General features: G+C 52.4%; 1 protein-coding gene across 1 annotated transcript in view; it reads left to right on the forward strand.

Annotated features, from left to right (window-relative positions):
- Positions 1-12,793, forward strand: part of RSPO1 (R-spondin 1) — a 33,433-nt gene that overhangs the window by 18,682 nt on the left and 1,958 nt on the right. The window contains 3 exon segments of the mRNA XM_054292652.1: positions 7,370-7,468; positions 10,593-10,784; positions 12,248-12,397. Of these exon segments, the coding sequence (XP_054148627.1) occupies positions 7,370-7,468; positions 10,593-10,784; positions 12,248-12,397 (441 nt within the window).

Genomic DNA, 12,793 nt, shown 5'->3' on the forward strand with positions numbered 1-12,793 from the left:
CACAGATCCTGCAGCCTGCCTGCCTCAGGGCTCTTCTTGCGCAGAGCAGCCTGTGTGCTGGCATGAGGGCCACGGGAATCCCCCTGTAAAACATTTCCTGATGTTTTACAGGGCTGGAGCTCTCTGCTCCTGGAGGGAGGCCTGTGGCACTGGGGTTGTTTTGGAGCAGCTACTGTGGGGCAGCCCAAAGCTGCCAGATTGGGCTTTTATTATTATTATTTTTTTTTTTCAGTGAAGTTTATGGGTTTTTTTGTATGATAGTTTTGTTCATCATTTGTCACACACACTGAAGTATGCAAGGTATCACTACTGATATAATTACTAAAACACTTAACACACATAGAGTTATCTTGCAAAGGTTTTTTAAAGTTCTATTTTTGGAACAAATCATTGGGATGGGTTTTTTTGGAGTAGCTACTGTGGGGCACTTATTGGGCTTTTATTTTTGGGGCTTGGGGCACTTATTGGGGCACTTCGGGGCACTTAGTGGGCTTTTATTTTACTGTGGGGCATTTATTGGGCACTTGGGCTTTTATTATTTTTATTTTTTTTTCAGTGACGTTTATGGGTTTTTTGTATGATAAAAACTTTTTTGATCGTTTTGTTCATCATTTGTCATTCACACTGAAGTATGCAAGGTATTACTACTAATATAATTATATAATTACATATATTACTACTAATATAATTATATAACTATATGTATATAATTATAACACATATAGACTTATCTTGCAAGGTGTTTTTGGATAAGGTGTAAAGTTCTATTTTTGGAACAAATCATTGGGATGGTTTTTTTGGAGCAGCTACTGTGGGGCATTTATTGGGCTTTTATTTTTGGAGCTTGGGGACTTATTGGGGCACTTTGGGACACTTATTGGGCTTTTATTTTACTGTGGGGCACTTATTGGGCACTTGGGCTTTTATTATTTTTATTTTTTTTTCAGTGAAGTTTATGGGTTTTTTGTATGATAAAACCTTTTTTGATCGTTTTGTTCATCATTTGTCGCACACTCTGAAGTATGCAAGTTATTACTACTAATATAATTATATAATTATATAATTATATAATTATATAATTATATAATTATATATGTATATTTATAACACATATAGACTTATCTTGCAAAGTTTTTTTGGCTAAGGTGTAGAGTTCTATTTTAGGAACAAATCATTGGGATGGGTTTTTTTGCAGCACAAGCAGCAGCCCCTCCTCAGTGTCACAGCACAGGGAATGCAGTGTAGGAGCTGCTGGAGGAAGTCAGACCTCAACAATGCTGTGTGGATAGCTCTGCTGCCAGATTGGGCTTTTATTATTTTTATTTTTATTTTTTTCAGTGAAGTTTATGGGTTGGGGATTTTGCAGGACTTGGCGCTGGGATCTGATATCAAATGAGGACCTTCTGGTTCGGAAATTGGACTTAATGCAGCCCTCTTTTATTGCTTCAAAGACTAAACAGAACAAAGTGGCTCTGCCTGTGCATGAGCTGTTTGCCAGAGGCACTTGAGACACCCTGTGGTGGCTGGGATGGCTGAGCCAGGCCTGGTGGGACCTTGCACTGCAAAGGGACTCACAGAGCTGCTCCTGGAGCATCAGCCCTGCTGATGGACAAAGAGAATGAGGCCCCAAAGCTGCTCCCTCAGCCCTTCCTTGCCATGGTGGGGCTGGTGGAGCAGGCAGGGAGCTCTGCCATGGGGGCACCAGTGCAGGGAACAGGGCACAGGGCACAGACAGAGCAGGGAGAGGACTCAGGGAGCACCAGGGCACATCTCTGGGTGCTGTGGAACAGGGATAACCAGGGATAACCAGGTGCCATCAGTGGTGGCTGAGGACCCTGTTGAAAGCTCCACAGAGGCAGGCTGGGGAGTGAGCAGCATGGAGCTGCTGCTGCCACCCTCAACCTTCCAGACCTGGACTCTGCCCTGGGGCTAGGAGGCGTTAGGGTGGTGTGTCCTGGGTGCTGGGAGGCTTTGAGATGGTGTGTGCTGGGTGTTGAAGGCCTTGGGGTGGTGTATCCTGGGCTGGGAGCCCTCAGGATGGTGTGTCCTGAGTGTTGGAGACTTTGGGGTGGTGTGTGCTGGGTGTTGGAGGCTTTGACATGGTGTGTCCTGGGGCTAGGAAGCTTTGAGGTGGTGTGTCCTGGGTGCTAGAGGCCTCAGAGTGGTGTGTCCTGGGTGCTGGAGGCCTTGGGATAGTGTGTCCTGGGGCTAGAAGGCATTGGAATGGTGTGTCCTGGTGCTGGGAGGCTTTGGGGTGATGTGTCCTGGATGTTAGAGGCCTCAGAGTGGTGTGTCCTGGGTTTTGGAGGCCTCAGAGTGGTGTGTCCTGGGTGTTGGAGGCTTTGGGATGGTGTGTCCTGGGCCTAGGAGGCCTCAGGGTGGGGAGTCCTGTCCCCTGGTGTAGGACTGGGAGATGTGGGACCAAACAACCCCTGCAAAACCCTGACTCCTCCTGCATGAAGCCACTCTGAGCACATTCACACAGAGGAAATTCAAATTCTCCATGCCTCTCCTGCAAACCCAAATTCCCCAGCTCACAGCTGGGCTGTTGGCAGCTCCCAGGGGTTCATTCCTGCTCTAACCAGGTCTGTCCTGCCTCCAGCATCTGGTCCTTCTCTGCAAGGCTCAGTAAACCTTTGGAGAGCCTGTTTACATTTGGGATCCCTGGTAGGTTCAGCAAGAGGCAATATATCAGCAATTTAGTTATTGTGGATTAGGTCTCAAATATCCTGGGGATATAATGTTGGTCTTTCTCACCTTGTGTGGAGGAGGACTAATGGCAAATTATCTGCATGGTTTACATTTTCTGGTTTGTATTGCAGCTCCCAAGGACCAATTTATCCTGATTGAATTGCAAACAAGGCTTAGTGCCATCTCACATCCAGGGGCCAGGTCTCTCCATAAATGAACTCAGAACAATTCAGGTTACCCCAAATTCTTCCTGTAGATTGGATAATGGCATAAATCCTGCGAATGTTTAGACTGGAAATTGCTTGTAGCAACCTGAGCTTGACTGATGGCTGCAGTAACAGAAGGAACCATAACTCGTGTCCTGCAGGGAGGGTGGGGAAGGCAGCCCAGCCAGACAGCTCCCCACAGACCCCCAGTGCTCGTGGGGGGATTGGGAGACCTGTGCGTTGTGTGTGACCTTCAAAGACAGCACCTAGAGTGCCTTTCTGTGCTGAGGCAGCAGCTGTGGCCAAGCCCGGGCTCCTTTTGGGCTAGAAAGCAAGGAAAGAGGAGGGAGAAGTGTGTGATGGTATTCACAGGGGTCTGAGGATGAGGGAAGAGATGAGGATCTGACTCCATGTTTAAGAAGGCTGATTTATTATTTTATGATATATATATTATATTAAAACTATACTAAAAGAATAGAAGAAAGGATTTCATCAGAAGGCTGGCTAAGAATAGAAAAAGAAAGAATGATAACAAAGGTTTGTGGCTCGGACAGAGAGTCCGAGCCAGCCCACTGTGATTGGCCATTAATTACAAACAAGTCTATGAGGCCAATCCCAGATCCACCTGTTGCATTCCACAGCAGCAGATAATCAATGTTTACATTTTGCTCCTGAGGCCTTTCAGCTTCTCAGGAGGAAAAATCCTAAGGAAAGGATTTTCCATAGAAGATGTCTGTGACAGAAGTGTGTGCTCGCTTGGTTTGTGCTGCAATCTCAAGGTTTCCGTGGCACTCCCTGCCCTGGCTGCCCTCAGCAATGGGGTCCACGAGTTTCACGCTGGCTCTTGGCACATGGGGCTGTGTTGGCTCCCTCAGCACATCCATCCCTGCTGCTGTCCCCACGCTGGGGGCTGTCCCCACGCTGGGAGTGTTGTGTAAACACGGCGGAATTAAACACGGAGTGGCTCCTTGGGGACACTCTGGGCTGTGCTGCACTGATGCCATCCCCACAGGTGGCTGTGCTGGGCATGGGGACTGTCCCACAGCACCTGTCCGAGGGATCTCACTGCCCCTGCTGCCCCCCAAGTGTGGAGGAGCTGCGGGGATCCCCCTGTGCTCAGCTCCCTGAACACTGCACCAGCCCAGCTGGAGCACTTGACAGTGTTTATAAAGCAGCTTGCAGCAAACAGGCTTGGAAGTGCAGAACAAGTCGGTGTTTACACAAGTGACTAATTATTTATTTGAAAATCCTGCGGAGGAGCCGTGGGCTGTAATGACAAGCACATGGTGAGAGCTGGGCTCCTGCCTTGGCAGGGACAGCGGGGACACGGGGAAAATTCAGAGCCACCAGGACAGGGGACAGGGAAAATTCAGAGCCACCAGGACAGGGGACAGGGAAATGTTCAGAGCCACCAGGGTGAGGGGACAGGGAAATTTCAGAGCCACCAGGACAGGGGGACAGTGAAAGGTTCAGAGCCACCAGGGTGGGGGGACAAGGAAAAGTTCAGAGCCACCAAGATGGGGGGACAGTGAAAAGTTCAGAGTTATCAGGAGAGGGGGACAGGGAAAAGTTCAGAGATACCAGGGCCAGGGGAGAGTGAAAAGTTCACAGCCATCAGGATGGAGGGACAGGAAAGGTTCAGAGCCACTGGGGTGAGGGGACAGGGAAATATTCAGAGCCATCACGGTGGGGGGACAGTAGCGATGGCACAGGCGAGTGCCAGGAGTGTTTGTGCCACCGGCAGCCACAAGGCTCTGCAAAACCTGGGTCACACAGTGAAAACTTCAGAGCCACCAGGGACAGGGGACAGGGAAAAGTTCAGAGCCACCAGGACAGGGGGATAGGGAAAAGTTCAGAGCCACCAGGGCCAGGGGGACAGTGGTGATGGCACAGGTGACTGCCAGGAGTGTTTGTGCCATGGGCTGCCACAAGGCTCAGCAATACCTGGGTCACACAGGGAAAAATTCAGAGCCACCAGGGTAGGGGGACAGGGAAAAGTTCAGAGCCATCAGGGTGGGGAGACAGTGGCAATGGCACAGGTGAGTGCCAGGAGTGTTTGTGCCACCGGCAGCCACAAGGCTCAGCAAAACCTGGGTCACACAGTGAAAACTTCAGAGCCACCAGGACAGGGGACAGGGAAAAGTTCAGTGAAAAGTTCAGAGCCACCAGGATGGGGGGACAGTGGCCCAGGTGAGAGCCAGGAGTGTTTGTGCCACAAGGCTCAGCAATTCCCAGGTCACAGCAGCCCAATGCTGCTGGGGCAGCCCCTTCCCTCCAGGTGCTCTGCTCCAGAGGGTTATGGCCACACCTGGAGGCCATAACCCCCCTTAGATGGGCTGGGGCAGGGGGTGCTGTGCCAGTGGCCCTCAGCAGGTCCCCCAGGCAGGGTGGGCAGGGAGGGGACAGCCCCATGGGGACCATGCCAGGCAGGGTCCAGGCTCACTTCCAGCGCTGTCGCCAGCCGTTGTTTGGGGCATCGGTGATTGCGCAGTTATTAGAGAGGGATTAAAACAATTTTCTGTTCCGTTTGACTTCACAGAGCAGATGTTGTCGCCTCCATTCCAGCACAATGTCTGCCATTGGCAGGGCTTTGCCAGCTGCAGAGAGGAGTGGGGCTGGCTTGGCAGTGCCAGAGCTCTTGGTGCAGCATAGAGCTTGTCCTTCCTTACACAGGGCACAGGGAAAAACACTTGGAAAGTACAGGGAAAATGTCAGGAGCCAGCTGAGCAAGGCTTTGGGCACTCTCACGAAAGGATGTGGAGTCTTGGCTGGCAGCTGGGTTTTCCTTCTCTCTCCTGAATTTCATGCAGAGCTGTTGGTTTGGTGCCAGCCTGTGCTGCTGGTGCTGCCATCTCATCACTCTGTCCTGCCAGCACACTGGGCCACTCTGTGCCACAGCTTGGTGAGGGCAGCGTGGCACTCACAGCCAGGCTCTCTCTGCCCCATGTTGGGTTCTCTGCTCCACATTGGATTCTCTGCCCCACACCAGGCTCTCTGCCCCACGCTAGACTCACTGCCCCACATTGGGATCTCTGCCCCACATTGGGCTCTCTGCCCCACACTAGGATCTCTCTCTGCCCCACACTAGGATCTCTCTCTGCCCCACATCAGGCTGTCTCTCAGCCCCTCACCAGGCTGTCCCTGCCCCACACCAGTCTCTCTGCCCCACACCAAGCTCTCTCTCTGCCCCACACCAAGCTCTCTCTCTGCCCCACGCCAAGCTCCCTCTGCCCCACACCAGGCTGTCTGTGCCAGTGAGCCCAGGGCAGAGCAGCTCCCGCTCCCAGCCCTGCGCAGGCAGCGCTGACCCTGCCCTGTGCCTCGGGGAATGAACGGGAGATGGGAGGTTTGGAAATTCCCTGCGAGCAGAAAGGCAGCAGTTCTGGGCAGAGGATCCCACCCCGTCCCCAGACACAGCAGGCTGGCTCTCTGCTGCGCTCGACTACCAGCCCCAGAGGTGCCCCCTTGATGGGAAACATCTTGTGTGCCTGGCACCCACTGCAGCCATCTGCCTCTCGGGGAGGGCAGCCCAGGGCTCTGGCTCTGTTTTAAACAAGTTCCAGCCATAACTACTGTTTGCAGCACTGGCAGATGGCAGAGATGCACTGAGCTTTCAAACTGGTTACTAGTCTCAAGCTATGTCAGGGAAGGGATAGGTTGGATATTAAGAATAAGTTTTTCACTGGAAGGATAATAAAGCACTGGGATGCTCTTCTCAGGGAGAATCATCATCTCTGGATGTGTTTATAAAAAGACTGGACATGGCACTTGGTGCTATAGTCTGGCTGAGGTGTGAGGGCATAGATTGGACTTGATGATCTTAGAGGTCTCTTCCAACCTCATTATTCTGTGATTCTGTGATTCTGTGATTCAGTGATTCAGTGATTCAGTGATTCTGTGGTTCTGGGATTGATTCTGTGATTCTGGGATTCTGGGATTCTGGGATTCTGTCATTCAGTGATTCTGAGATTCTGAGATTCTGTGATACACTGATTCTGTGATTCTATGATTCCATGATTCTGTGATTCTGTGATTCTGTGATTCAGTAATTCTGTGATTGATTCAGTGATTCAGTGATTCAGTGATCCTGGGATTCTGGGATTCTGGGATTCTGTGATTCTGGGATTCTGGGATTCTGGGATTCTGTCATTCAGTGATTCTGAGATTCTGAGATTCTGTGATACACTGATTCTGTGATTCTATGATTCCATGATTCCGTGATTCTGTGATTCAGTAATTCTGTGATTCATTCTGTGATTCAGTGATTCAGTGATCCTGGGATTCTGGGATTCTGGGATTCAGGGATTCTGTGATTCTGTAACAGGGACTCATGGATGAGACTGGAGCACACTTCTCCCCACACCACTCCCTGCCAGCACTCCCAGTGCACCCCACACCCTTGGGCTCACCCCCAGCTGTTATGGGAGTGCTGCTGTCTGTCAAATTAACCCATTTCTCCCCTTCTTTTGCAGTTCCTGCCAGCACCCCTGGACACTGTGAGCCCCTAACACCCACAGCTGAGCCCTGGACAGCGCTGGGGCCGAGCTCCTGCCCTGCTGACAGGGATGAAGGCAGAGCCATGTTCCCTGCTACCTGAGCTGCCTGCTGCTGCTGCAGCTCGTGGATATGGTGCCAGCCCTGGCTCTGTGCACAGACTCTCAGCTCTGAGGATTTAGGGGCAGCAGAGCCCCCAGCTGTGGAGCACGCTCCCCCAGCCACCCCAGCACGGAGGGGCTGCAGCTCTGGAGAGTTACTATGCAGCTTGGACTGCTTGTGGTGGTGGTTTTTCTGAGCTCCATGGATCCAACAGGCAGCAGCAAGGTGGTGAAGGGCAAGAGGCAAAGACGAAGTATGTATGAAATGCTTTTCTTCTCTATTTCCTCTTATGAAGGTGGTGTGAGTGTGTTTACAACACAGGAGGCTTGGCAGGGCCTGTGGTGCCCCAAGAGCCTGCAGAGATCCCCAAATCCCTCTCACCATGTGCCCTGACCTGTCCCCTGCTGTAAGAGCTGAAATGAAGGATGTGGGACTCCAGGCTGCTCTCCAAAATGCAGTTTATTGTATTCAAGAGGTTACAGCAGTCCCGGGTTGTGGGTGACAGAGCTGTGCCCACAGCTGTCAGCTCCAGCTGCAGGCAGGCCTGGAGACCTTGAGGTTAGGTTGCAATACATTCTGTACTTTTCTTTAGGTCACAATCCATTCTATACTTTTCTTTGCTGAGCATCTCAATACAGCAGAACCAATCCATACCTTAACTATTATCTATAGCCCATCATAACTACTGGTAATTACCATATTCATGTTACTGTTCTCCAATCAATAAAAGTTAGCACATTACAGTTTAAGCTAGAAGTTGGTTTTCAGTTTTCTTGCAGTAGAAAATTCTGAGACCATTTTTCTACTTGCAACATTGGCAATTTTGTCTGCCTGTGCTTTCTGCTTGGTAAAAACATCTTTTTGTTTGGGGTGGGTTTATCCTTTGCTCTAAGCCATAAAACCCCTTCTAACTAACACACCCTTTGCCTCCTTGGTGATTCAGTAAGACTGGCTCAGCAATTCTTCTATATCAAAACTTGCTTCCATCTCTATTCCTTCATCAGACTCTACATTTAAAAATCTTTCTGCCAAGCACACATATCTGTGAGACTTTCTTGTCAAGCTTTCATCCTTCCCAACATCCCTGAGGCCATGGGGGGGTCAGTTCTGCCTCCAGCCCAGAGGGTCCCTGGAGGGGCTCGTGCAGGGCAGAATTGGCACCAGAGCAGCCAACTGCCCTCCTTTATGTAAGCTCATGCTAGAGCTGTTTTACATTAAAACCGGTTTAAATTAAATTATAGAAAATTGATTTTATATTAAAACTGGGACTGCCGAGCCCTGGGAGAACAAGGAAAACCTGACATCATGGCTAATTCTATAAAGGGCAATTCCCAGAGGGAGCCCAGTTTATACCTTTGCCATGGAGACAGAGCTTGGCACCAGAGTCCAGTGCTGCAGGAGGGATGGGGCTGATCCCTGGGGGTCCCAATCCAGACCAGGGGACCCTCCTGGCAGCTGGGGGCTGAGGACCCCCCTGCCTTTGGTGTCTTTTTCCAAGGCTGAAGCAGCCACAGGCCTGGAAATGGGGCTGGGACAGGCAGCAGGGGCTGGCAGGTCATGGGGAGGGGACAGAGCAGCTCTTGGGCCATGGCAGGGGGATAGAGCAGTTCTTGAGTCATGACAGGGGAACAGAGCAGCTCTTGGGTCATGGCACAGGGACAGAGCAGCTCTTGGGTCATGGTGAGGGGACAGAGCAGCTCTTGGTCATGGTGAGGGGACAGAGCAGCTCTTGGACCATGCCAGAGGGACAGAGCAGCTCTTGGGTCATGGTGAGGGGACAGAGCAGCTCTTGGTCATGGTGAGGGGACAGAGCAGCTCTTGGACCATGCCAGAGGGACAGAGCAGCTCTTGGGTCATGGTGAGGGGACAGAACAGCTCTTGGACCATGCCAGAGGGACAGAGCAGCTCTTGGGTCATGGTGAGGGGACAGAGCAGCTCTTGGGTCATGGCAGGGGGACAGGGCAGCTCTTGGGTCATGGCAGGGGGACAGGGCAGCTCTTGGTCATGGTGATGGGACAGAGCAGCTCTTGGGTCATGGTGAGGGACAGAGCAGCTCTTGGGTCATGGTGAGGGACAGAGCAGCTCTCTCACCTCTCGTCCTGGCACTTGAGCGCTGTGCTGCTCTGTGCTTGCTTTTGAAGTGTAGTAAACATGGTATTTAAAAGAATACATCTTTTAAATACACAGCTTTTCTATAAACAAGGACATGGCTTGCATAATAAACTAATAAAAATAACCTGCATTCTAGTCTGCAAAGAATGTGATTGGTTTCAAAACAAGCAGCATTTTATATGATAATTGAAAGCAGAAAACTCTCAAGACATGGGATTGAGTATTTTTCTTGGACTGAATGTAGGAGCTGAGAACACATCTCTATTTTGGGGGCAGTGACACCTCCTGACTGCCAGAGAGAATTTAATGTAGGCAGGGTCAGGGAAAGATCCAGCCTGGGACAGAATTAATGGAACAGTTTTGCTCCAGGGCCATGAACTCTGCTGCTCAGCATGGAGGCACTGCAGGGGAGGCAGCAGGAGGTGCTGGACCCCTTGGGCCATGCCCATGTTAGTGTGTGCCCCAATGGGCACCAAGGATGGGAGGCAGAGGGCTGGGGTGGACAGTGCTGGGTCCTGGGCACAGCTGGGGCTGTTTCAGGGCTGGGGTGGGCAGTGCTGGGTCCTGGGCAGAGTTGGTGGGTGTTTCAGGGTTGAGGTGGGCAGTGCTGGGTCCTGGGCAGAGTTGGTGGGTGTTTCAGGGCTGGGGTGGGCAGTGCTGGGTCCTGGGCAGAGTTGGTGGGTGTTTCAGGGCTGGGGTGGCTCCCTGGGCACAGCTGGGGCTGTTTCAGAGCTGGGATGGGCAGTGCTGGGTCCCTGGGCACATTTCTGGCTGTTTCAGGGTCCTGCTCCTCAGCACAGCCATGTTGTGACCCTTGTGCCTGTCCTTGGCACAGCTCTGGCTCTGTGGCATCCCTTACCAGTGTGCCAGTGCTGCAGGAGGCTTGCTGTGCCCCAGTTCCTGCCCTCCACTGGTGCCAGTGGTTTGTGGGCACAGCTGGTGCTGCAGAGCCCAGCACTAACCACTGCCCCTCTGCTGCTCTTGCAGTCAGCACGGAGCTGAGCCAGGGCTGTGCCAGGGGCTGTGACCTGTGCTCCGAGTTCAATGGGTGCCTGAGGTGCTCCCCCAAACTCTTCATCCTCCTGGAGCGCAATGACATCCGGCAGATCGGGATTTGCCTGCCCTCCTGTCCCCTGGGCTACTTCGGCCTTCGCAACACGGACATGAACAAGTGCATCAGTGAGTGTGGGGCTGGGGGAGGCTATGGGCAGGGCAGGAGCTGCTGTGTTATTGGAATATTTACCAATATTGCTGGACAGGACGTGCCTGAGCTCGTCTGGCCTTGCTGCTGAACCAGTGGCACTATTTGGTTCAGAGGCCTGTGGGCCTGTATGGTGTTTCACCCCACAGACACTTTTGGCCGGCTGGGTGTGTGGTGTTTCACCCCACAGACACTTTGGGCTGGCTGGGTGTGTGGTGTTTCACCCCACAGACACTTTGGGCTGGCTGGGTGCTGCAGCTGGGCCCGTGGGGACAAGTCCAGGCCTGCAGGAGATCTGGTGGTGCTGGGATGGAGCTTCCCCCCATAACAGGGGCTGCTCCTCAGGTTTCCCTCTGGCAGAGAAGCTTTAAGGCGATGGTGAAGGAAAGGAGTGGGTTCTGATGGAGGGTTTGGATGCAGAGCTTTATTCTGGCCCACAGGCCTCTGAATGCAGCAGCAGCTCCAACAGAACTCCCTGAGCCCGTGGTTGCTGTTCCTTTGAACCCCGGGGAGAGGGGCAGGGAAGGGGCAGGGAGCCACCAAGCAGGGACAGGAGGGGAGGGACAAAGGGACAAAGGACACCTGGATGGCCCAATGCCCCCAGGGGTAGAGGGCATCCTTTGGATCTGCCAATCACTCGATGCCCTTCTGGAATGCCAGGAGTGACAGACAGTGCTGGGAGGGGAAAGGAGAGGTGACTGACACACCTGGGAGGGAAATATCAGGGGAGGGACCCGAGGTTCTGGGGTAAACCCTGTAATCACAGCACAACACTGTGGCTCTGGGGAAGGGGTGAGGCAGGGCTGAGCATGACAGCCTGAGAACAGCCCAGCTCAGCACTGCACAGCCATGCCGTGGATGTGGGATCTTGCAGGACCTCTGGGCAGTTTTGTTACGTGGGTTGCCAAACTGGCAGCCTTTGGGAGGAGGGAGATCCTTTCAGGCACTCAGTGCCTCTTTTCCTGCTCTACTGCTCGCCAGACTCAGGCAGCTCTGAGTGAAATTCCTGACTTGAATCTTGTAGCCAGAGCACCAGAAAGAGCTGGACATGAGACATGGGATCACTGCCCTGGCAGGTCCATGCACAGCACCCTCACAGCCAGCTTTCCATGCAGCTCCCTTTCCATGCAGCCTGTCCTGCAGCTGCAGCTGGAGCCAGGGATGGATCCTTTGCACCCTCCCCTTTGGCTGACTGATCTCAGCTGAACCCCAGCCTAAAACCTTCCCACCCTGCCTGATCCTGGCCTGGCTATGAGAGCTGCAGCACAGGGCTGTCCTGCACAGGGAATGGGGCAAAGAAAACTCACTCCTGAACTCCTGAGTGGCACAGGATGCTCAGAGACCTGGCTTGGCAGTGTGGAGCTTCTTGACCCTTCTGCTCACATCAAACTACATGATGGCTTTGGTGATTTTTTTTTTTTTATTTTTTTCCTCCCCCCAGAATGCAAAATTGAGAACTGTGAGTCGTGTTTCAGTCGAAACTTTTGCACAAAATGTAAGGAAGGTTTGTATTTGCACAAAGGGAGATGTTACGTGACGTGCCCCGAAGGCTACGCTGCTGCCAACGGCACCATGGAGTGCAGCAGTCCTGGTAAGCAGCCAGGGGTGCTCAGGGGATTTAGGAACCTGCTGGGAAAGCACAGACTCAAAGGGGTGCTCAGGGACTTGGGAAGCACAGACTCGGAGTGCTCAGGGATTTAGGAACCTGCTGGGGAAGTACAGACTTGAGGGGGTGCTCAGGGATTTAGGAACCTGCTGGGGAAATACAGACTTGAAGGGGTGCTCAGGGATTTAGGAACCTGCTGGGGAACCACAGACTCAAAGGGGTGCTCAGGGACTTAGGAAGCACAGACTTGAAGGGGTGCTCAGGGATTTAGGAACCTGCTGGGGAAGCACAGACTCAAAGGGGTGCTCAGAGACTTGGGAAGCATAGACTCAAAGGGGTGCTCAGGGACTTAGGAACCTGCTGGGAAAGCACAGACTCCCT

Source organism: Melozone crissalis, unplaced genomic scaffold (assembly GCF_028551555.1).
Source record: "Melozone crissalis strain CALT ecotype California unplaced genomic scaffold, PUWL_Pcris_2 ptg000111l_1, whole genome shotgun sequence".
In the NCBI taxonomy this organism is placed as follows: Eukaryota; Metazoa; Chordata; class Aves; order Passeriformes; family Passerellidae; genus Melozone; species Melozone crissalis.